Source organism: Chrysemys picta, chromosome 1 (genome assembly GCF_011386835.1).
Source record: "Chrysemys picta bellii isolate R12L10 chromosome 1, ASM1138683v2, whole genome shotgun sequence".
In the NCBI taxonomy this organism is placed as follows: Eukaryota; Metazoa; Chordata; order Testudines; family Emydidae; genus Chrysemys; species Chrysemys picta.
In genome coordinates, this window is record NC_088791.1 from 272,637,026 (window position 1) to 272,663,331 (window position 26,306).

General features: G+C 41.6%; 1 protein-coding gene across 1 annotated transcript in view; it reads left to right on the plus strand.

Annotated features, from left to right (window-relative positions):
- Positions 1–26,306, plus strand: part of RBM26 (RNA binding motif protein 26) — a 103,138-nt gene that overhangs the window by 25,626 nt on the left and 51,206 nt on the right. Inside the window, exons 6-15 of the mRNA XM_008178530.4 lie at positions 436–696; positions 4,876–5,115; positions 6,359–6,499; positions 6,920–7,060; positions 8,095–8,206; positions 8,800–8,959; positions 12,123–12,287; positions 15,681–15,812; positions 18,397–18,468; positions 19,778–19,906. Of these exons, the coding sequence (XP_008176752.2) occupies positions 436–696; positions 4,876–5,115; positions 6,359–6,499; positions 6,920–7,060; positions 8,095–8,206; positions 8,800–8,959; positions 12,123–12,287; positions 15,681–15,812; positions 18,397–18,468; positions 19,778–19,906 (1,553 nt within the window). The remainder of the gene's footprint in view (positions 1–435; positions 697–4,875; positions 5,116–6,358; positions 6,500–6,919; positions 7,061–8,094; positions 8,207–8,799; positions 8,960–12,122; positions 12,288–15,680; positions 15,813–18,396; positions 18,469–19,777; positions 19,907–26,306) is intronic.

Consider the following 26,306-nt stretch of genomic DNA (forward strand, 5'->3'; position numbering starts at 1 on the left):
TGACCATTAAATTCTCCATTTAATGGTGTGTATCCTCATCACTTCATATAATGATCTTAGATCTAAAGCACCCTAACAAGGTGCTTTGATAACTTTAACATTTTTTCTGATTGATAATTCCTTGCAAGTTTGAAAGTACTATGTGTTTACTTTCCATATTTATTTTCTCTAGCATCATATACAGGTTAGAGTTGCTCACGAGTGCTGGACTGTTGGTGGTGCATTTATTCCCTGACTACAAAAGTACATTGAAATTGTTCCCTCCCTCTTTCTTCCTCTTCTCCCCCTCACCCCAAGGGTGGGGAAGAAAGAAACAGTATATAAAGAATTGTATGTATTTTACAGACACATACAAATCCAACAGTTGGTCTAATTTTGGAGCTTACAATCTTTGACATTTTGTTACTTTTAAACAAGTCTATTATTTTCTTACAGAAAGAGATTTGGGAAAGCCAAAATATGATTTGGATAGAACAGATCCATTAGAAAACAATTATACTCCAGTTCCGTCTGTAACAAACATTTCATCTGGTCATTACCCTGTCCCTACGCTGAGTAGCACTATTACAGTTATTGCTCCTACTCATCATGGTAATAACACTACTGAAAGTTGGTCGGAGTTCCATGAAGAACAGTTGGAGCACAACTCCTATGGAAGACCTCCACTGCCAAAGAAACGCTGCAGAGACTATGATGGTAAGTTCAGTTACTTAAACATATATGCCACAATAGTGGCCAGTCACTGATGTAATTTTGCCCTTCCAAGCTGCATTGCCCCCTTCTTTTAGCATTTCCACCCCAAAAGCAGTCTCCTTCTACATCTCATTTTCAATCTTTTTTTCTAGCAAAATTCTTAAAAGCTAAACTTACCTTTATAATCACTTATCTTTAACCAACCTCATTGATTGTTTCCAGCATAGTTTCTGTCCCTGTCACATTACTGGCATTGCTCTTTTACATGAACTTATTGGTGGTGATCTCTTTTGTTTTACCTTAGTTCTCTTACTCCGTATCACCCTCAAACCTAGTTCTGTATTTAATAGTCTTGAGCATAATCACCACCTTATGGCATGATCCTGTTCACGGAACTCTTGGACATTTTGTGCTCTTGGTTTTACTCTTACCTATCGGCTTAATTTTTTCACTGGCAGTGACCTTCTCGAACCTCACATTTTAGGCTCTCCTTCTCAGTGCACCACTCTACTGTCTTTTTTTAAAACTTACTGAGTGCTGTGTTTATACAGGCAGTACTTGAAATCTATATCTTCTACACTATTGAATCATTTTGCACGCTTTCTGGCTGTATCAAACCATGTTTCTGCCACAGTTGGCATTTGTCTCAGTGAGTCAGATTGATCCAAAGCAGATACCCTCTTAACCAGTAAGAATTGTATTTTTAGCCAGAGTTCCACTAGTCCCAGCTATTTTCTCATGTCAGATCTCACATTGGCAGTAGCTGTTGAGGATGTAGGTCAGGTTTACACTTAAAACTTTTCCCGATATAGTAATGTCTGTTATAGGTGTGATTCTGTTTTGCAACATTTTTATATTGGCAAAAGCCTTAGTGTAGATGCAGTTATCCTGGCAAAGAAGTGCTTTTGTAACTCTAAACTGCTTCTAAACTAGGAGGGTTTGTCAGTGTAGCTTTCTAGTGTGGACTATGCCCTAGAAGTTTGATTTGATCCCCTACTCAACATCCACATTTCTCAGGTGCATGAATTTGTGTACTTTCATTTCTGAAGTATCATCTTCATCAGTTGCGCTCGCTGAAACCTATTTTTTTCTCTTTTCATTTTCTATGGTCACCTAGATATCACTTTACAAAGTTCAGTCTTCTGAAAATATAGTAGATTCTAGCCTAATCATTGTCTGAAAACTATCCTTAAAATCATCCTGTATTTTGTCAATTTCAAAACCTGATATAAGATCTCAGTCTCAGAATCTTCCTTGGAGTTGTCTCCCTCTCTGTTCTAATGCTTGTTACCTACATTTCTCTCTCCTCCTTCAGTCGTTAGATTGTTCTGCTATACTGCCCTTACCACCTGGAACAGCTTTTCTGCCTCTTTGAATCTAATTGACACCTTTATTAACTTTTCCAGACACATTTCTTCTCCCAAGTCTAACTACTTTAGTAAAACAGTGAAATCCTACTAACTGAGTTTTCCAGTTTCTGTTCTATCATTCTCCCTGAAACTAGGCCGGGCACTGTATCCTTTTATACCCTTCTCTGGTAATGATAAAGATGGAGAAGAATTAAAGCTTGTATCTCTTATTTTACCTGTGGATATTACCTGTTTTAGCAGGTGTTCCTATAATACTTATGGAAAATATTGCTAGACCCAGTAACATTGTACCTACCAGTAAAAAGAGAAGAAAATTACTTTAAACTGTACTTATTAAAAAAAAACAAAACCCTACTATTTTATTACTCTCTTGCATGTACATTGTAAAGTGCAACAAAGAATGTTGATACTTTTGGATAAATATTGCGGTACAGAAATATTTTTATACTTGGACTGTTGACTAGTGTTGAGTAGTCAATAATTAGATACTAAATATTTTCAAAAGGAGATGTTTTGTCAATACCAGTTTCTTCTGCACTTAGCTAAAAAAAAAAAAAACCCCATGAAGTTTGCATTGAACTTGCTGATGATGGAAAAATCCATGATTATACTTGAAAAATTTGGAACTTGCTCATTCCTCACACTAAGAAGAACAGGAGTACTTGTGGCACCTTAGAGACTAACAAATTTATTAGAGCATAAGCTTTCGTGGACTACAGCCCACTTCTTCGGATGCATATAGAATGGAACATATAATGAGGAGATATATATACACACATACAGAGAGCATAAACAGGTGGGAGTTGTCTTACCAACTCTGAGAGGCCAATTAATTAAGAGAAAAAAAAAAAAACTTTTGAAGTGATAATCAAGCTAACCGAGTACAGACAGTGTGATAAGAAGTGTGAGAGTACTTACAGGGGGAGATAGTCAATGTTTGTAATGGCTGAGCCATTCCCAGTCCTTATTCAAACCGGAGTTGATTGTGTCTAGTTTGCATATCAATTCTAGCTCTGCAGTCTCTCTTTGGAGTCTGTTTTTGAAGTTTTTCTGTTGTAATATAGCCACCCGCAGGTCTGTCACTGAATGACCAGACAGGTTAAAGTGTTCTCCCACTGGTTTTTGAGTATTTTGATTCCTGATGTCAGATTTGTGTCCATTAATTCTTTTGCGTAGAGACTGTCCGGTTTGGCCAATGTACATGGCAGAGGGGCATTGCTGGCACATGATGGCATATATCACATTGGTAGATGTGCAGGTGAACGAGCCCCTGATGGTATGGCTGATGTGATTAGGTCCTATGATGATGTCACTTGAATAGATATGTGGACAGAGTTGGCATCGGGGTTTGTTACAAGGATAGGTTCCTGGGTTAGTGGTTTTGTTCAGTGATGTGTGGTTGCTGGTGAGTATTTGCTTTAGGTTGGGGGGTTGTCTGTAAGCGAGGACAGGTCTGTCTCCCAAGATCTGTGAGAGTAAAGGATCATCTTTCAGGATAGGTTGTAGATCTCTGATGATGCGCTGGAGAGGTTTTAGTTGGGGGCTGAAGGTGACAGCTAGTGGTGTTCTGTTATTTTCTTTGTTGGGCCTGTCTTGTAGGAGGTGACTTCTGGGTACTCGTCTGGCTCTGTCAATCTGTTTTTTCACTTCAGCAGGTGGGTATTGTAGTTTTAAGAATGCTTGATAGAGATCTTGTAGGTGCTTGTCTCTATCCGAGGGATTGGAGCAAATGCGGTTATATCTTAGAGCTTGGCTGTAGACAATGGATCGTGTGGTGTGTCCTGGATGGAAGCTGGAGGCATGTAGGTAAGTGTAGCGGTCAGTAGGTTTCCGGTATAGGGTGGTATTGATGTGACCATCGCTTATTAGCACAGTAGTGTCCAGGAAATGGACCGCTTGTGTGGATTGATCTAGGCTGAGGTTGATGGTGGGATGGAAATTATTGAAATCATGGTGAAATTCCTCAAGGGCTTCTTTTCCATGGGTCCAGATGATGAAGATGTCATCAATGTAGCGCAAGTAGAGTAGGGGCGTTAGGGGACGAGAGCTAAGGAAGCGTTGTTCTAAGTCAGCCATAAAAATGTTGGCATATTGTGGGGCCATGCGGGTACCCATAGCAGTGCCGCTGACTTGAAGGTATATATTGTCCCCAAATGTGAAATAGTTGTGGGTGAGGACAAAATCACAAAGTTCAGCCACCAGGTTAGCTGTGACATTATCAGGGATACTGTTCCTGATAGCTTGTAGTCCATCTTTGTGTGGAATATTGGTGTAGAGGGCTTCTACGTCCATAGTGGCCAGGATGGTGTTTTCTGGAAGATCACCGATGGATTGTAGTTTCCTCAGGAAGTCAGTGGTGTCTCGAAGATAGCTGGGAGTGCTGGTAGCGTAGGGTCTTAGGACAGAGTCTACATAACCAGACAAGCCTGATGTTAGGGTGCCAATGCCTGAGATGATGGGGCGTCCAGGATATCCAGGTTTATGGATCTTGGGTAGCAAATAGAATACCCCTGGTCGGGGTTCTGAAACTTGTCATTCCTCACACTATTTCATAACATCCAGGTTCCCCTCTTTTGCCTCTTTGTTAGAAATTGGGTCTTTCTCAAACATAGCCTATTTGTAAATAGAGTAGGTAGAAGTCATGCTAAATGACCAGATGTTCACTTCCTAATTTTTAAGTAATCTATATTGTTATGCAAAGGTCTTACCTTTCTAACTGCTACATTATGTGCAGAATATTTAGTATCTGCTTAAACATCAAACATCAGTTGTTAAATGCTATTAACATTTAATTGTGCTTTTCATTTCTCAGAAAAGGGTTTCTGTATGAGAGGAGACATGTGTCCCTTTGATCATGGAAGTGACCCAGTAGTTGTAGAAGATGTGAATCTTCCTGGAATCCTGCCTTTTCCAGCACAGCCTCCTGTTGTTGAAGGACCACCTCCGCCTGGACTTCCTCCCCCGCCACCAATTTTAAGTCCTCCACCTGTTAATCTTAGACCACCAGTGCCACCTCCAGGCCCTTTACCACCTAGTCTTCCACCTGTTACAGGTAAAAAAAAAAAAAAAAAAACCTCTTAAGATTTAAAATACCTTTATGTTGCTTGAATTGTATTCAGTATTGAATAGATTAAAATGGCCTTTAGTAGCTTTTTTTCCTAAAATGCTTTTAGGACTCTGGTTTGCACATCTTAACCTGTGAGTCCTGCAGTATGCGTGTGTTAATATTGGTAAAATGGATTCTCTTCATGGCAAACTGTTTTAATTTCAAAATGGCTCTAATGATACTATATCTGAAACATTTGATCTCCAAAGCTCAAGTGGCCAGCTTCTGAGAAAACATTAGTATCCACAACACATGGAGCTAACTCCTTTGAACTATCAAAGTTAAAGGAACACAAGCAACTTCAAAAATTAAACTTTTTGTCTGAAAAATGTTGAACCTATTTTTTCTAGGGATGCCCAACATTATAGAATAGGAAAGGGAGAGGGGGGAAGTGAGCATTTGGAAGTGCTTTGGCTGAGATTTTCAAAGCTGCCTAAGATTTTGATGCCTGTTTCTCTTTAATTTTAGTGGGAATTGGTTTTGTGACTTTCCCTCTGTTGATGAATAAGAGAAAAACAACGAAGTACAAATCACAGTAATTTGGTAGAACTATTTAAGAACAATTAGTACCTGAAATTATTTTAAACTCTTAAAATGTCTCAAATTTTAAATTGATGGTGTAATTTTTAATGATTCAACTTTTTTCAAAGATACCTTTTTTGGTGAGTCTCTCTTTGCCAGATCCAATTTTTAATACTAAAAATGAATGGATGGGCCAACATCATGTTACAACCATCCTCACTGGCACCTTAAACTGTTAGAATCCACCTAGCAGAGAAAAGAATGTGAATAGTTTAATAAAGTTTCAAATTTTGTCCCTCTGCAAGTGTTCATAAGGCCAAACATTCATTGCCAACCCAGTATTTCTTCATGTACTGAATCTTCCTAACATTATGTTGTATAAAAGAGAGAAAAGACAAATTAGATCTTACAAATTCAGTAAAATAAAGCTTCTGTAGTCTGTATGGAACATAACAATTTGACTAGTCAAAAATTATTTTGACAGATATGAGGTACTGATTGCAGTTAAGGTTACTATATGCAATTCAATAGAATGTTTGAATTGTTCTTAACCCCTTCTTTCAAACATATTTCTTTGCAGATGTAGTTGGGACTTTAGATAGCTGAGTCCATTGTCAAGCAGATAAAAATATGAATGCAATATTTTTCCTTATTTCTGGTTTGACAGGACCACCTCCTCCACTTCCACCTTTACAACCTGCTGGCATGGATGCGCCTCCAAACTCAGCAACCAGTTCCGTTCCTACTGTTGTTACAACTGGTATTCATCACCAGCCACCTCCTGCTCCACCCTCTCTCTTTGCAACAGGTGTAGTACTGAATCTTCGGCCACAATCAGAAATAACTTTCTAAATTTACTGCATTCAGTGTTTGCATAATAGAATAACGTTCATTGTTAATATAATTGTATGGTGATGCTAGACATTATACTTTTGTTTGGGAGGATAGGTTCTTACCTCTGAAGATCACGTGACATCAATTTGAAACCCCTGCTTTTTATGTTAACTCTGTCCAGAAACTTTGCATTCAGGTTGTCAGGGTGGGAAGAATTTTTTAAATCTATTTTAATCTATTTTACAAAATTTTGACTTGGCTATTTGCTAGAGTGCTATAATTATACAATTAACTGTTCCATTTCTCATATTAATCTTAGCAAGCATTAAGCCATTGAGAACTTGGATTTTTATATCTGCAGATAATTTTAACTAAACAATTTCTTTATTACCAGAAACATATGACACAGATGCCTATAATCCTGAAGCTCCAAGTATAACGAACACTTCAAGGCCCATGTACAGACACAGAGTGCATGCCCAAAGGCCTAATTTGATAGGACTTACATCAGGTGATATGGATCTGCCCCCCAGAGGTATTGCAAAATATTTTCTTACTAGTATTCTTGTGTCAATACAAGTAGTGGTCACTAATTAGAGTTATAATGTTAGAAATCATAGCAATATTATAAAGCTCCTTCTGTTTTTCTACTAAAACAGTTTATAAATAGGTCAACTGTGAATAATCTAGACTTCAGTGTTACTGATCCATTATTTTGAAGTTTCAAGAAAGCTAGTACAGTGAAACCTATTAAGATAATGTAGAGGTTTCACATTTTTTGGCTGTTATAAGTGTTCACTTAATACATCATGAGACAAATTCAGATAATTTTCTGGCATTTTACAACAAATAAAACAAGTAAACTATTATGTACCTGGCCACACATAGGAATGCATAGTCCTAGCCCTAAAGATCTTACAGTCCAATAAGACAAGGGAATACAAAGAATGGGAAGTGATGGATACAGTCCAAATTTAGATCTGTACATTTGGGGTGGGGTTGGGTTGGGGCTTCCCAGTCTGGCTCCTCTTCCATAGTTGCAAGTTCCACTCCCTCGCTAGTGCCTAGTTTTTTGGTGCTCAGTAGTGCCCCATTTACCATTAGCCCCTTCTCCAATCGTCTGCTACCTCATGATGTAATATAGGCTCCTACAAAAATATTGGCTGGATCAGAGCAGTGCACAAAATGCTGTGAACAGGATGGGTCCAGTCTGTGGCAGATGCCTTCTGCCTCACTTAGAGAATTTTTTGTACGAAAGCTAATAGAGGCAATATAGATGAGATTAGGTTCTTTATGATACAGTGATAAACTGAGATTAGGAGGAAACTTCCTGTATGGGCAGGATGAAATCTTACTTTAATTGTCAGTATGGGAATTAAACAGAGTGCTGGATTAGTTGAGATCACTAGTTTGAACAAATACAGCAGTTATGATGTTCTAAAAATCAAAAGGAATCTTGCAATATCAGGGTGAAGTCAGTTAATAGTTATGAACAACAAAAGTCTTATTACAACAAAATGCACAGAAAATATAAATGAAAAATTAATGCAGTCTCCCATTTACATACAGAAAAACCTCAGAATAAAAATAGTATGAGGATAGTGGTGGATTCTGAGTCCAGGAAGAGATCAATTGGCGCAGGGGATGGAGGAATTCCTACAAAGAAGGCTTGGTTTGACAAGTGAGTGCTCGTCATTAAAACTATGTTTAGTTTTAATAGTGCTGTTGAACTTTAGGGGAGTTCTTGTTTCCTGTTCTGAAATGAACTGGCTGGAATGTTCTTGGGCCTCTGAGGTAACCACATATTCGGTAGGCCCTCGAGCTTACACAGGTGGCATAGAGGGTCATATATCTTAAAAATTAGGTGATTTAACATGACTCATGTTAGAGGGATGAGACACTAAGTGTGATAACCCAGCATGAGTTTTCATTTTATTTCCTTCAAGAATAACTGGCCTTTTAAAGGTGAGATAAAGTTGAGAAGTCTGAAAACTTACCTGCCAACTGGGATGCTCTTATTTACATATGTGATTTACATATCTAATTGATTAATATTGTTTTGACTGCAATATTGACTTGGGATCACAGGAGTGTATTAGTGTCCGATTCTTCATACATCAGTCAGGATTTTGATTTTACAAACTTGGGAGTTAAAGAATTAGACTAAAATATTTTGCATCTAGCCAACGATTCAATTTTTTTAAACCATTTGTTGCTTAAAAGTCTATAAAATGTCTTGAATTCTGGCTGACTTGATTTTTAATTTTATTGCAGGCAAAACTTTAACAGAACAAACAATCCTGGTTTCCAGAAGAAGGTGCAATTTGGAAACGAGAATACGAAGCTTGAATTGAGGAAAGTTCCTCCAGAACTTAACAATATCAGCAAACTTAACGAGCACTTCAGCAAATTTGGAAACTTAGTCAATTTACAGGTAAAAGCCACAAAATTCAGTGTTCTGTGATCACTTCTTGTATTAAAGGGATTCACAAATGGGAAGAAAGTAAGTGTTGGCTCTTTTTTTTTTTTTGCTGCTTTATAATTAATGAAGGCCTGAAAGCTTTTGCATTTTTTGCTGCCTATTTTTTTTTACTTTCAAATTATTATTAATATAAAGTCTTGTCTTTTGTTTTTGATGGAAATCTCTTTGAAAGTTCACAGATAAGAGAGCTTCCTCAGTCCTTAAATGAAGGTTTCAGCGGTTTGTTTTAAGTAAGATCTTCCCCACAGCTATTTTGTCTGGCACTTACGATAAATAATTTAAAACACTTAAAACCAGTCTCTCCGATAAATTCCCAAGATTCTTCTTAAATAAAGCTGGTAGAATATATTCAGCTTTCTGTTGTGTACTTTCACTATCTGCCATGTTTTTGAGGCATACTGTAGTGTCAAAAGGACAGTAAATTTGTACAATATCATTTTAATGTGTAGATGTGTCATCTTACTCTCCAGTTGTTTGACAGACGAGAAAATGATCCACTACTTTACCAGTTCTTGCCTTCACTTCTTTAGTGAGCTGGCCATTAGCAGATATTGTACTTCCAAGATAGACAAAAGTCATCAACTCTTCTCCATCAGTCACGCATCCACCAGCATTGACAGTGTTCTCTCTTATCGTCGTGGTCTTGGTCTTCTGCATACTGAATGAAGTCCCACTTTAGCAGCTTCTGCTTTTATGCTCATTAACCATTCTTTTTATTTCACACAAGTTTGTATCTAATATGACTATATAATCTGTAAAACCTGAGTCTTGCAGCTTATCTCTCATCCAAACAATACCAGTGTCCTTGGCAGCAGCTGTTGCTCTTTTCATCACAAAGTCTATGACAGTGCACAGGGGAAACAGGGATAGTATGCAACCTTGCTATCAGTAACAAATTTAAACCATTCTGTCTCCATTTATCACACAAAGCTTTTACCAAATTAATGATCTTTGCTGGAATTCCATAGCGTCGCAGTATCCTCTAGAGGGCTTTTCTGTGGACATCAAATGCTTTAGTAAAATCAAAAGTTTAAAATCTTCTGGTATTCTAAGTCTTTCTCAATAGCTGTTCTCAAGGTGAAAATCTGGTCTGAACTCAACCTACCAGATTGAAATGTAGCCTGTCCCTGAGTACTTTTCAACAGCAGTTTGCATCCTATTCAAAATGGTAGTGCAAAACAGTTCTTCGGATGCTGATAGGACTGTCACCTCTCCACAGTTATCACAAATAAGCTAGGCCCCCTTTTAAAGGATTTTATAGATGACATATCTTCTCCAGTCTTCAGGACAGATCTCCTTTTCCCAAACTATTCTATACAACCTATACATGTAATTCACCATAATTTTCTCACCGGCTTTTAACATTTAATCATCTATCTTATCATAACCTGATGTTTTACCACTCTTCAGCTCGTTTATGACCTCAGTTACTTCCTCAAAGGCAATTACTTCTAGTGATATAAGTAAGTCTGCTATTTCTTCACTTCTCTGAGGGTACGTTTTCACTACCCGCTGGATCTATCGGGGATCCATTTATCGCGTCTCATCTAGACGCAATAAATTGATCCCCGAACGTGCTCCCCATCGACTCCGGAACTGCACCAGAGCGAGAGGCGGAAGTGGAGTTGACGGGGGAGCCGCGGCTGTCGATCCTGCACTCTGAGGACCCAAGGTAAATCGATCTAAACTACGTCGACTTCAGCTACGAGAATAGCATAGCTGAAGTTGCGTATCTTAGATCAATCTCCCCCGCCTCCTCCCCCCGTAGACCAGCCCTGAGTGTGTTAGTGGTTCTACCTGGGTGGGCACAGCCTGGAAATATTCCATTCATTGGGTTCACAATCCTTCCTCTCCAATTAAATTTGTACCATCTCGAGCTTTCATGATGCCACAACAGTTTGAGAATTGTGATGTTGGTTGTTTAGCTATTAGAAAAAGATTTTTAGAATACCCTGCCTTGTACACCACTTTGGCTTCTTTTGCTTCATTTTCCATCCATTTTCTTCTCTGTTCTGGCTGATCTTTTAACTTTCTTGTCTCCGTCTGCATGCTCTTATTGCAGGATAGCTCTTTTACTGCTGTCTCATTTGTGTTGAATTCTCTTCTTTAGTTCTTTCATCTCTTAAACTAGCCTCCATGTGTTTGTTTGGAGCCATTCTGCTTTCTTCGACCTTGTGTCCACTGTAGTTGTCGCTGCATCCACACTTGATTCTTTGAAAATTTTTCTGTATAGTTTTCCACACACAGTTTTCTGATTATAAACATAATTATGAAGCTGCTACTGAGTAAACTCTGTTATGCCAGAAGAGGGAATAATTTCTCTCATCTGTTTGGAAGATACAGGATTTTTTGCTAAGTGTCTGCTCACTGGTCTACATGTTTATGTACACTGTGACCAATGTACTAGTTTACTTTTATATTGCGATGTTGTGTATATATCTTGGGCACTACTAAGCTATATATACTGTAGAAACTTGGAATATTTCAATTCAGTGTGCTGGATATTTCAATTTAAAATGCAAAAAAGCAATCTTGGGAGGCGTGATGGTGGTGAAATTTTAATAATACGTTGGGAAGATACTAACAAAATTTCTCTTAGGCTTGATTTGTAATTGACTGAAAAGAGTGCAGGCTTGTTATCTTTGGGTGTTCACGCATGCAAATATATATACAAAAAACACATTAAATCAGAGTGCTGATGTATATGAACCCCATACTATTGTGTCCCATAAGCTTAGTTTGTACTTTTTAAAAAACAAAATATATATATTTTTTTCAATAGCAAGAAGCACTAATTTTCAGTAAGGACTATTTGTATATAAAGGTGTCTGGTTTAAAACTGTTGTGTTTTAATTTACAGGTATATAAGTGATCTCATATCTTTTCTTTGTCTCCCTATTTTTAATAACAGCCAAACTGATGTCTGAAAACTATAATATTAAAAATAAATCTTTTACGTTTAAAGTCATGAATACCAAATCCTAACTGCATTTAAATTGGAAGCTTTTGAGTTCCTGAAAATAGTGGTTTAATGGTTATATTGAATGACATGTCAGTTTGAGTATGTGTTGTAGGAACTGCTGTGTAAGTCTGACTTTTCAATATGAAATCTTAGGTTGCCTATCATGGTGATCCAGAAGGTGCCCTTATCCAGTTTGCCACCCACGAAGAAGCAAAGAAAGCTATATCAAGCACAGAAGCAGTATTAAATAATCGCTTTATTAAAGTCTATTGGCATCGAGAAGGCAGTGCTCCACAAATGTCAGCTACCATGCAGAAGGTAAAGAAGTTAAGTCTGTGTACTGGAATTTTATCTAAAATTCGTTAAAATTGGTCATTGTAATTAAATTACTGGAATATAGACAAGACAGTTTAATAGTATAAATTTTAAAAGAACAATAACTAATACTAGTTGTAACTGATTTTATTTAGAAGTTTTATAATAGAGCCTTGCTTTTGTGTCTCAGGCATAAGGTTCAAGAGCAGATTAGCAAAATATGAATTAAGGCTCACATGATGGTTTTACCCAAGTACTATTATGTGACTTGTGGAATATTCCAGTCCATGTCATTTCTGTTCTTCTGAGATAAAGCAGGGATCTAAAGTAGTGTCTGCTCTGCTAAATGACATACTGTATATAGTCGATCATAAGCCGGTTTGTTTATAAGCTGACCCCACCCAAGATGGATAAGTAAAAATGGAAAATTTGTATAACCCGTTCATAAGCCGACCCTATAATTCAGGGGTCAGCAAACTTTGGCTCCCGGGCTATCAGGATAAACTGCTGGTGGGCCGAGATGGTTTGTTTACTTCGAGCGTCCACAGGCCCTGAGGTAAACCTAAGTAAACAAAGTGTCCCGGTGCTCCAGCTGCTTACCCTGACGGGTCGGGATAGCAACTGGTGGGGAAATTTTTTGAGGGGGAGAAGCTGGGAGTCAGGGCAGTAACCCCTGGGACCCCCCCACACTCTCCCCATGCCATCCCTTCCCAGCTTATCTGGGGAGGGCCAGGAGAGGACGTCTCTGGCCCAGCTGGAGCTGTTCTGGCAGCGCAGCCGCAGCCTGCTCCGGTGGGCCAGACCAGGCGGCGCGGCTGCAGCCTGCCATCCCCAGAGCTGCAGCTGCTTTGGAGGCTGGGGGAAGAGCAGTGTGGCCAGAAGTGGAGAGACTCTGGCCCTGCCTCTTCCCTTCTGGCTCTGCTGGCTGTGCTGCCTCTCCTTGCTCCCTCTGTTAGGGGTAGGGGCTGTGTCCCACCTCTCCCTCTATACCCATTCATAAGCCGACCCCCTTCTCTGGTGCTTCCCTTTTTTACTAAAAAAATTCAGCTTATGAATGAGTATGTACGGTAATTGTTTTTAGGTGACAGCCTTTTTCTTGTAGCAAAGCATGAGAAAGGTGGTCGATTTATGCATCTTGTTTTTACGGGAGAATATCTCTGTTCTGCTAAACACCCCCAAAAGACCCTGTTTTCCCTGCCTCCTTTTGTGATGTACGTGCTCACTCCCGTAGGAAAGTGTGGTGGAATGTACTTCTGTACTGAGGTGCTCCTGAAGGAATATAGGAGTGTGTACACTGCTCTGTAGGAAGGGAGTACATCAGAGGTGTGCTTTTAGAGAGCATGGGATTTGGAGGGAAGTGATGGGGGGATAATTCCCTTTTTATGGACCCCCTGAGTTCCACAGGTATGGGGAGAACTCAAAGTGAGACTTAGGATTCTCCTTAGTGATAACTCACAAGCCTTGTTAGGTTGTTAATCACCAGGTGAGCCAATGTTTGGCTTGATTGGAGGCCTGATAAGCCTAATAAGGATTCTACTAAGCCTTGCAGATTGGGGATGGAGTGTCTGCCAACTAGCCCCTTCTAGGTGGTTATCGGGTCTCAGAAGCTCCCCTCCAACCTGAGATTTCTGTACTCTTTAATCTGGACCATGAACATCTATATCTTCTGTTTATCTGAATTAATATCTGGTCTTATATCTTCAATTTCTATGAGAACAAATATTCACTTTTACAAAATTTAGTTTTTTATCCAGATTTCTGATGCCTCTGGATTCTGTGGTAATTTTATCTGTAACTGTGTGTGGTCCACAATTTTTTCCATGTATGAAAAAGGCAGTTTTGAATTAAAAATAAGTGGTTTGTTTTTCAATGACCTGTTATCTTGTAAATTGTCCTGGCAGCAGCTACTGTCCCACTCAGCCTCCTGTGCTCACAGGGAGAAATTCTACTGATGATAAAGATGGTTTTCATTATGGCTCTAAGTAATTCTTATCAAATGCCTGTGAGCATGCTCAGAAGCGTTTTTCAGTCTTCTACAACTTGAATTTTTTTTTATTTTGTTTTGCCAAACCAAGCAGAGATAATAGTTGTCAGTTAGGATGGTGATCGTCACGTGTTTCAAATACCAGCTCGTTGTGCTGCAGCCTAGTTCAAAAAAGTTTTACTAGACTTGCTTGTGCAAGGGGAAGTTCCCCCCTCCTCCCCCCACCTTTTATCCTTCTGTAATCTAAACAGCGGAGTGATGAAAACTGGTATATAAATACCAAGGTCATTATCAAAACTGCAGAGATCTGTCATTGCAGGTGTGTTTTCCCTGTCTTTTAGCAAATAAACAATTGAAGTAGAAGAGGATAATCTAACTTCATGAGAGGCACAAGAAGTATGGCTCTTACTATTTTTTCAATGTCACTTGCCGGTTTTAACAGATCAAAGTTAAGAAAATTGTATTCAAAATGATTAGTAGTGAATAGAAATGTAGCTATTAACAACAGAGAAATAAAACCTAAAAACAGCAGAAAGGACAGGACTCTACAGTGGGCAGGGACCTCATCCTTCAGTGTGAATAGCTCTGAGATATATTGAAATAAACTATTCTGAAATACAGAATAAAAATGCATACATTATCCCAAATATGTATGTTAAAAGAAAAATATCTTTATAAAATCAGCACACTTCATGGAGAACAGTTTAAAAAAAGTGTAGAGGGACTCCTTGAAGGAGATACCCCACCCTAGTGACTTCTAGTAGCAAATATCCCAAACTGCCAGTATGAGGCACTAGATGGGGAGGGCTCTGAGTTGCTACAGTGAATTCTCTTCCAGGTGTGTGCCTGGTGGATCTTGCCCACGTGCTCAGGATCTAACTCAGGGATCGGCAACCTTTGGCCCGCGGCCCGCCAGGGTAGCACCCTAGCGGGTCAGGATGGTTTGTTTACCTGCCACGTCTGCAGGTTTGGCTGATCGCGGCTCCCACTGGCCGCAGTTCACCATCCCAGACCAATGGGGGCTGCGGGAAGCGGCGCAGGCTAAGGCATGTGCTGGGGGGTAGGCATAGCTCAGTGGTTTGAGCATTGGCCTGCTAAACCCAGGGTTGTGAGTTCAATCCTTGAGGGCGCCATTTAGGGATTTGGGGCAAAAATCTGTCTGGGGATTGGTCGTGCTTTGAGCAGGAGGTTGGACTAGATGACCTCCTGAGGTCCCTTTCAACCCTGATATTCTATGATTCTATGCTTCTTTTGGTAGCAAGGCTAAAATTTTATAATGGTAGAAAGGAAATACTATAAATTTAAAAGGAGACAGTAACAGCTTCATTGTACCTTTATTGGTCTACATAGGCAGCAACCTATTGTTAGTATGTTAGTGTCTTTGATTTAAACATTTTTTTCTTCTTTTAAAGGTAATACAGCCTTTAGTTCAGCAACCCAGTTTACCAGTAGTGAAGCAGTCGGTCAAAGAGCGATTAGGTCCTGTACCTGCAAGTAATATTGAGCCCGCAGAGGCTCAGAGTGCCAGTACAGAAGTTGCTCAGGTATGTATAGCTTGCCTAGAGAAATGTCTGTGATAAATAGTTTAAAATAGTAATATCTTTCCTCATGATATGTTTGTAATGTTTTCATAGCTCAAAAATGTATGCATAGAGATAATGTAGTTGTAGAGGACACCATAAAAAAATATGCATTTGTCACATTAATGTATCTGTCATTTTGTATGAGTAACATTTTTGGAGAGTCGTTCTAAATCTAAGGATATTTGGCTAGTTCTATTGTTTGGGTTTGCAACACTACAGAGGAATAGTTCCTAGATTTTCAATTAAATTTTCAAAAAACTTGAAAACATTTCTATCCATGTTAAATCTTTATTAAAGAAACTAGTTTTTTTCAGCATTTTGAAATTAGCTTTTATGTTTTTGATAAAAGCCTAGCTATCTCTCTTGCCTGAGAGTTGCGACATAGTGGTTGGTATGGCGGTGCCTCTGAACTCATTTTGAAGATCAATTTTTAGATGCCGAATTCCTTACTTTTTGTTATATGTTGCTATGTTGGACACAGTAAATCTTGTCACAGCTCTGGGGCATGGATTGAATTTATCGAGCTATTTCTACCTTTCCATTGCTAAAGCACTCAGGCACATCATGAAAAATCATGTTTCACAGAATAATAAAATACTAATATAAAGATTTCTCAACAGAATAATTTGCATATTATCAGGAAAGAAAACCTCCTCTATTAAAATAGGTTAACCAAAAGCGTGACCAAATAAAGCTTTCACCTTTAAATGTCTAATGTTTTGGAGCAAACATAGGTCATCCAATTGATATCCTTTTATTTTGTTGCATATAATCCTGTTCTGATTGTACAAATATTTTCTTAATATTTGCATTAAATTGTGAAACAGCTAATACTTGCACAGTGTAGCATTTATTAAGAATTATCACTTAAACTCTTTTGCTTCAATAGTCACTCATTTATTTTAGGCGGCAAAATATGTGTTAGAAATCAAGATACATAGGAAACCAAATGTACTTGTCCAGTCCATCTCCTAAAATGTCAGTCCACTGCAGTAAAAGCTGTGGAAACTATTGAGTCCCCTTTCTTGGAATTCATTGTGCCTTCATAGAGCCCCGTTGACTTGCAGGGTTGGAGCCAAACTGTCTGCATGAGCAAAATTTTAAACACATTAGTAAGGCTATGTCTACACTCTACAAGTATGGCTTAGGATGGATGACCTTACTGTGTTGCACGGGACATGAAATTTTTCACAGCCCTGAGCGACATAGTTAGCCTGATCTAATTTTCAAGTGTTGAGCAGGTCTAGGACAGCTACTTTCTCATTAAATAAGAGAACACAGTCTCTAGCATGTATTCTCATTTTGTACCACATACATGGTACTCATACGTGTGCAGGTTGGAAAAGGATGGGGCATCTAAATGTAAGCACTTTGTTCCCTAATTTGAGTGATAATGCAGAATATTCTTAGCGCAGAAAGAGCTTTCCTAATGAAGATGGGCTATTAGTGTTGCCAACTTCCTTCAGTAACCATTATCTTTGATTTTAACTGTCTCCTCCTTCTGAAGCCACATACTTAGATTCTTGATGGTGATGGTTCAGTAATTGCTCCTATTGAACCTGCAATGAAAATGGTCTGAGGCGCTATCCTGCGATAGGTTTTGTCCTGTCTACCTTCACAGTTAGACTGTTTGGAGCACTGTTTCAGGGGACCAGGCTAAGAAGTGGCAGAGATAGGTCAGATCCTAGTTCATATGGTGCTTAACTTGTCTGCAGAAGCCGTTAGAATCTTCACCTGCCCAAAATCAACAGATCTAATAGATGTTTCAGGCTTTTGACAGCTCTGCCAGCTCACCAGCAGCATTACGAACAGATGGTCAGCTTGTGGTTTGGAAATGTTTCCAAGAATTTTACGTAATTCCTTAATACAAGGAGGCAAAGCACCATAGTACACACTATGATTCCTGAGAGATTTCAAGATGAATTTCTACCTTTAAATACTCTTCAGGTATTGGGTCATGTCTATAAGTAGACATTTTCAGCATCGGACAATTACTTTAACCCTCTGGGAACTCCAAAAGAGGAAGAAAACCTTAGTTTAGAATTCACAAAATGCGTAAGTCCTGAAAGTGCCTCTTTGCAATTGATATCTGGAAACTGCAGCTTATAATGTTCTTTCTTTAGCAGGGTTTCATTTTAAATTGTGATTTATTTGTAAGTGCCTACAGAGATACTCTTTGGTCTGCTAGTGTGAAACATACTTTTTCCACAATAAGGCCCCTGATGTTACAGTTGGATGTGTTTGGGCAGATCCTCATGTCATGTCAATTCAATTTTGGAATCAGTTCCTATCTTACCAGACAGCTCTTATATTCAAGCATCTGATACCATAAATTTGTTAGTCTCTAAGGTGCCACAAGTACTCCTGTTCTTTTTACTTAAAAGCTGGTAATTTTTAGATCTTAAAAATAATCCTCCAGACTTTGCTGAACCCTTTTGTTATAGTCTGCATTCAGCATTGTACAGTTAAAACTTTAGAACTTAGTTATACTCTTATACAATTACACAGGATTAGAAAAGAATTAATTTTTTCTTTTTCTTGTTAGAATGTGACTAAATTATCTGTGAAAGATAGGCTGGGTTTTGTGTCAAAACTTCCTGCTTCCGCAACAGAGAAGGTAAGAAAATGCATGTTGTATTATTCCTTCTGCTCACATTTGTGTATCAGCTGTATCCTTGATACAAAATTAATTTTGTTTGAACTTTGCCCTTATCATAAACATCTAATTGAAACACAATTAACTGCCAAAAATAGTCTCAGAGAAAGTATACAGCAAGTATACTTTGCTTAATGAATGGTTAAATTGCAATTGGAATAAAATGCAATGGGGCATGTACTACTATTTCACATTTTGAACTTCAGATATTGGGTTGTATGCTTTCTACCACCAAAAATTTGTCTGAACTGAAACGCTTTTAGAGGATCTATTCTAGAGCCTAAATTGTTAGCACATTACTTGGTTCAACTTTAATTGCAAATACATTTTAAGTAATATTTAAGTAGTTTAGCTGGTCTCTCCTTTATTGTTAAATGGCTGCTGATTAATCTTTGTTTTTGTGAGTCACGGCAGTAGTAGCCAGAAACTTCAGGAGATAAGACTGGATTTAAGGCGAATATCAACATTTTTTTTCTTTCATTGGTTTCCTGCCTGTTTATGAAGCAGACTGTCCTGAAGGCATTTGTAGATGTACAGTTTGGAGGAGTGTGGAATTTTTTGTAATTTGTTAAAGCAGCATTTCAGCTCATCTCTAATTGGCCCACTGAGGCACTTCTTATGAGCTTTTACAATTGACATTGATAATAACACTTTGAATTATTTTCTACTCTCAACACATCCACTCTAGAAAATACTCTTTTAGTGGAAGGGAGTAGAGGTAATAGAGAATAAAGTTGTAAAGCCCTTTTTGTGATACATATCAATTGTAAATCCCTCTTTGTAAGGGATTCATTCTAATTCATTTCTTTCTGCTGTTTCCTTCCTGCCACTTTTTTCTCTTGGTATCATTTTTTTATGGAGTACATGGTTGACCAGTGGATTCACCAGCAATCTGCATGCGGCTTTTAATTTTAACTTTCTCCTAAGTTATAGTGAAGCTATTTAAATGCCCATTATAGAAATGCAGTGGCCTCCTAATGAGGGAAGTAATTTCATACCTTCATTTTTGTGGTATTTATTTAAACATGGATGTGACAATTCCAAAGTAGCCTAACTGGCTAAAGCAGATAGTTGATGTAATGCTGCATTTTTGTTTATCATTTAACTCCAAGCTACTCCGAACATGTTTGTTACTTTAATTTTGATATGGTAATGAATTATAATCAAAGAAGGCAAAAGGTGTCTATATTGTAGAAAAGCCAATGCATTTTGAAGCACTCTTGCTGAAAAAATCTAAAAACTGACATAATAAAATGATTTTCTCTTATAGGTATTGTCCACTTCTACTGGCTTGACAAAAACTGTATACAATCCTGCTGCTTTGAAGGCAGCACAGAAATCTTTGCCTGTTGTTTCCACTTCCATTCTAGATTCCAATGAAGCACAGAAGAAAAAACAGGTAAAGTAAATATGCTTCTTTATAAAACAGGCATAGTACATTTAGGAGTTCTGTATTTGATAGAGACAGTGTCAACATATTTCCTCAGAACAGCATAGATGGAACAAGTTGATCAAATTACCCTCACTAATAACAGTGTAGTTGGTGTTGAAAGGACAAAAAAATGCTTTCAGAATTTGTTCCCACTGTTTACTTTTTTCAGTATATTTTCTAGCAATATAAGTATATGATTGACTTAAGATCCTAGAGGAACTCAAAATCTGAAGCATCTTTCATGGACATAGAATCTCCAGTTTGAGACATAAATTGTCTCTTGGATAATTGTGAGAAGGGAGTACAGAACAACCCTAACTTTATCTTCCAAACCGTTTAGAACTGACCTGCGTTTTTGCTATATTCTGGATTCTTAGTGACCAAGTATATTCTTAACAGAAAACTGTCCTGCTGTTCATCCTACAATTTCTTGACTGCACTTCGATCCAGAATTTTTTTTATTTTTAAGTCAAACTGAATTTTGAGGTCCTCATAATTTTACTTTGAGATTATGGAAAATAAAGCAAAAAAGCATGCTAATCTCTGAATGGGTCAGACCATCTCAGCTAAAGTTAGGCTTAAAAAATGCTTTCGGTTCCTGTAGTTAACTTTTCTAATTTATGTCAACTAAATATAAAATAAATGTTCTTCAAGTGGTTGCTCATATCCATTCAACTTAGGTGTGTGAGATCACCACATGCACTGGTGCCGGAAGTTTTTTCCCTCAGCAGTATGCGTAGGGGACCAGCTCCGGCACCCCCTGGAGTGACGTGCACATGCTGCGGTACACAGTGCGCTGCCGGCTCCCCCCCACCCTCAGTTCCTTCTTGCCACCACTGACAGTGCTGGAACTGTTGCTGCTTCAGCTAGTGCTGTTGCTTTCTTGTTCGTATTATAGTGTGTATAGTTTTCTGTTAGTGTTAGTAAATCCCTTAGCTATAGTTAGAGACTTCGTAGGTCCTGAACGGGACTTTGCCTTGGGATCGGACATGCCCTGGTCCCCAGGCTTTAAGCCCGGTGATCGTTGCAAGAGACCCATTCCCATTATTGATCGACCCAGCAGCTGTCCATGTTGCTTGGGCGAACTGCTCATTAATGAACAGTGCAAGATTTGGAAGTCCTTCAAGCCAAGGACTAAGAAGGAGCACGATATTCGTTTAATAATGCGCGTTATGGAGTCGGGCCTCACCCTGGTACCGGAGCAACACTCCAACTCAGCGCCAAGCACCGAGACTTCGGTACACTGGCCAGCACTGGTCCTCATCTGTAGCTCCGACCAAGAACCCCAAGAAGATGGTGCGAGGTTGGTCTCTAGCTTCCCGCAAGGGAAAGAATAAGACTGCGTGCGAGCAAGGTTCCGCGCTGGGCATCTCTTCACCCCCGTCGGTATCTTGGGCCCAAGCTCTGGTTGAGCGGTGTAGCCCAGCCTGTTTCCCGCCGGCCACCCCGGATAGTGGCAGAGACCTCAACCAGCTCCAGGTACCATCCATACCAGAGGCCCTGCAGGCGGCGCAGGAGATCAAGTACCTCCTGGTGCCGTGCACACCGGCTCCTGTGGTTCCCAGTCAGGGGGTAAACCTGCATTTGGACCGCCACAGTCCCCACCTCAGCAGCACCGTTACCTGTCACGGGGGACGTCCCGCCAGTGCTCGCCCTCCCGTAGCCACCATGCCTCTGACCGTGAAAGGACCTTGGGCACGGGCAGAGAGGCTCGAGGCAGCTCGCAGGTGTTTGGGTGCAGACCTCTGGAGGCACACGCCCCCGGCAGGAGTACCGGTCCTGGCGTCCTGTATCTCTGCGACCATGGTACCGCTTCAGGGACCCGTTGAGGGATCGATGCTTCCATTTTTCAGACCGTCACCGATCCCCTAGGAGGGCGTCACCATGTGCGGGCGCTTCCCAGCACCGGGCCCATTCCAACGCCCGATACTGCTCCTCATCGTGGTATGGTTTGTCAAGTGCGAGACATAGATCGCCAGCTCCAGGCCGTCGCAGATCCATTGAGGGAGATGGACCCATTATAGCCTCATTGGGCGACGACGAGGAAGATGCCGGTGCTGTAGGGTCCTCCACAACCATTGGTTGCCCAGTGGCTTGTTGCCCTGCTCCTTCTTGGACCTGAAGGGTCCCCTTGCGCTCGAGGCTTCGTGCACCAGAGGAGGACAGGAGAGAGAGGCAGCTGGTCTCTGATACGGAGTGGATGGCTTGGAAAGGCTGGGTGAACCCTCAAGGGTTCCATGAGTACCATGGCGCCAGCCACTGGGCCTGAGCCCGTGGGGCTGGTTTTGGTGCCGACACTGTAGCCAGTATCACTGATACCAGAGCTTGTCCCGCCATCAGGGAACCTCGCTCCGAACCAGGGCTGGATCCTGAGTGGTCGCTCCCAGGCAACCAGGACAGAGCGGAATGGTGGCTCTGCTCTGACTGATGCCGGTCACTCCGCCTGGAGTCCGATCTGGAATGGGGTCTTGGGGACCGGTGGCGCTAAAGCGCATCAGGAACAGTTGAAGAGGGTCGCTGTCAACCTGAGCCTTCAGGCAGAGGAATTAAAGGAGCCCTTGGACTCTTTCTTCGATGTCCTCTGCTCCACAGCACCGGCCAGGGTGGCTTTGGCCCTTCATGAAGGAGTCTCGAAGATCACCAATGCCCTGTCGCAAACTCCTTCCTCCCTGTCCCCCATTTCCAAGAGGGCTGAGCGCAAGTACTTTATGCCATCCAAAGGCCATAAGTACCTGTACACCCTCCCTGCTCCCAACTCCCTAGTGGTAGAGGCGGTTAACTACAGGGAACAACACGGTGAACCTGAGGCTACGACTTTAACATGTGGCAAGCCATGGCCAAGTTCGAGGGCTCCCTTCCTGAGGCTTCTAGGAAGGAGTTCCAGGCTATTTTGGAGGAGGGCATAACTGCAGCCAGGGCGACGATCCAGGCAGTGTCAGATGTGGTGGACACTGCCGCCCGAACCATGGCCTTGGCCGTTGCTATGCGCCGAACGTCCTGGCTGCTCCTCTATGGCTTATCCATGGAGGCTCAGCAGTTGATGCAAGACCTTCCCTTCGATGGGCAAGCCCTATTTGCGGAACAGACGGACAATAAGCTCCATGGCCTCAAGGATTACTGCAAAACCCTTAAAACATTGGGCCTATATGTTCCCAGCCCTGCCCACAAGCAGTGCAAGCCACAGCAGCCTCAGGGCCAGGGAAGCCACCCTCGCCAGGAGCCTCCTCATAAGAAATCCAGAGGCTACAAGTGGCGGCCTAGCCACCAGCCTTCGCAGGCTTCTCAGTCGAGCTCTACTTGCAATAAGCAGGTGGGCAAGCGTCCCATACCGGACTGTTCCCAGGATCCTTCCTCCCCTATTTTTGCCAACTGCTTTTCTCCTTTACTTCCTCCGTGGGCATCTATAACATCAGACCGATGGATCCTCAGTATGGTGGTGCGGGGTTACATCCTTCAGTTGCTTCCTTCCCACCCCCTCTCCCGGTCCCTCCTTAGGAACCCTTCTCACGAGAGTCTCCTCATGCAGGAGGTGGAGGGGTTACTGCAGCTAGGTGCAGTGGAGGTCATTCCTCCAGAGTACAGTACTTTTACGACCTAGCCTGGATCTGCGAGACTTGAACCACTTCCTAGCAAAGCTGAAGTTCCACATGGTCTCCCTGGCCTCCATCATTATCTCCCTGGATCCGGAAGACTGGTACGCTGCCCTCGATCTGAAAGATGCGCATTCTCACATCGCCATCTTCAAGGGACACGCACGCTTCCTCCGGTTTACTGTAGGTCCAAACCACTATCAGTTTGCGGTTCTCCCGTTTGGCCTAGCGACAGCACTGCAGGTATTTATCAAGTGCATGTTGGTGGTGGCAGCTTACCTCAGACGTTGGGGTGTCCAGATTTACCCGTACCTTGATGACTGGCTAGTCAGAGGCAGCTCCAGGTCCAAAGAGATGTCACGATGCTGTTAGTCACTTGCAGTCGCCTCAGCCTGTTGGTAAACGACAAAAAACCCACGTTAGTTCTGGTACAGAGGATAGAGTTAATCAAAGTGGTGCTCGACTTGACCTACGGCAGGGTGTTCCTGCCACTGGAGAGATTCAGGGCATTGACGGACCTCGTCGCGGAAGTCTCAGTGTTTCCCCTGACCACAACCAGGGTTTGCCTGCACCTCCTAGGTCACGTGGCAGTGTGTACATATGCAATGCGCCACGCCAGGCTCCAGGTGTGACCCCTGCAGCAATGGCTAGCAACAATCTACTCCCAGTCCAGGGACCACCTGGAAAGGTTATTACCATCCCCGCAACGGTGCTTACCTGGCTGGGATGGTGGACCAACCCCAGGAAAATCCTGGAAGGAGTTCCCTTCGTCAGCACTCCTCACTCAGTGGAGTTGGTTTCGGACGCCTTGGATCTCGGCTGGGGGGCGGAGGGCACCTCAGCACTCTCCAGACCCAGGGTATGTGATCCCCAGAGGAAATGATGCTACACATAAACGTCAAAGAGTTCAGGGCAGCGCACAGTCTTCCTACCTCACCTGTCAAGCAGAGTGGTCAGAGTCTTGACGGACAACACAGCTTCAATGTTCTGCATCAACAGACAAGGGGGAGCACGATCCTCGGCCCTCTGCCAAGAGGCACTCCGTCTCTGCGACTTCTGCATCGACCATGGAATCCACCTAGAAGTGTGTCACCTTCCGGGTGCCAAGAACACGCTAGCAAATCACCTAAGCAGGGACTTCTCCTCTCATCCAAGTGGGTGCTCCACCCGGAGGTAGCCAGCATGATCTTTCAGAGGCGGGGAACTCCCCAAGTGGATTTGATCACCACTAGGCAGAACAGGAGTGCCACAGGTTTTGCTCCAGATGGGGTCTGGGCAAGGGCTCCCTCTCTGATGCCTTCCTCCCCAGGGTGGTGTCTACTTTCCACATGAGTCAGGACATCTTCCTTCCGGTCTTCTGCCCCAAGCCCCATGAGATTAGTGAAGAGAGGCGCCTTCACACTTGGGACGTAAGCTTTGTCCAGTCTGGCTTTCTACCTAGATTGGACAAAGCCTTTCCATAAGTCGACTCAGCTTTTCATTTCTACAGCTGATAGGATGAAGGGCCTCCCGGTGTCCACACAGAGGATTTCTAATTGGATCATCTCTTGCATTTGGACTTGCTATGAGTTGGCGGGAGTCCCTCCACTACCGATCGTCAGAGCCCACTCAACCAGAGTGCAGGCATCCTTGGCGACCATCCTGGCACACTTCCCGATCCGGGACATCTGTCACACTACGACATAGTCTTCGGTGCACACGTTCACAGGCCGTTATGCCATCACTCAGCAGGCCAGAGACGACGCTGGGTTCGGCATAGCTGTGTTGCAATCTACATGTCTGTGAATTCCTACCCACCTCCATGGGGTACTGCTTGAGAATCACCTAAGTTGAATGGACATGAGCAAGCACTCAAGGAAAAGACAGTTACATTTTTCTGTAAGTGCTGTTGTTTGAGATGTGTCGCTCATGTACATTCCACAGCTCGCCCTCCTTCCCTACTGTCGGAATTTCTGGCAAGAAGGAACTGAGTGGGAGGAACCGGCGGCGCCCTACGTACAACAGCAGGTGTGCGCCACTCCAGGTGGCGCCGGAGCCGGTTCCCTACGGATACTGCTGAGGGAAAAAACTTCCGGCACCAGTGCATGTGGCGAGTGTACACACCTAAGTTGAATGGACATGAGCAACACATCTCGAAGAACACCCAGTTACGGAAAAAGGTGACTGTCTTTTTTCAGTTCATGACAAATGAGTTGAATCCATCCAATTTAGGTTAGTAAAAGAGCATTGAGGATGACATAACTTTTGTATAGACGGTTTAAGTTAATAAACACTAGCTATAGAGATCTTCAAATTTAACACATATGCCTTTGTAACTGTATGTCTCCTGTAATATGGGGTCAGATTTTCAAGTAGCCTCTGATATTGGGTCTCCAACATTATACAGCTATAACCTGGCTTTTCAGAAGGCCTGAGCACTTGTAACTTCCAGTGACTTCAGACTTCTTGAATAAGTCTTAAAGATAAAGAGAAGCAAGGAGTTTTGTCCTGTTGCTGGTTCACTTTTTCTGCTGCTCTTTACTGTCTGAAGAGATGTATATTTATTATAATACAATACCTGTGAGAAATTCAAGGCTCGTTGGGACTGATGTCAAATGTAGCTCCCCTCTTCTCCTCCTGTCTTCCTTTTAGTTTTCCCCATCTCCTTTTCCTCTCCTCATTCCCCTGTGTTTATAATCCTCTATGGACTGCAGTCGCTGGAGAACAGGATCACACACTATAGCAAAACAGTTACTCTGAGCAGTGTGACAGACCCAGACCAGTGGGGTACAGGAGTC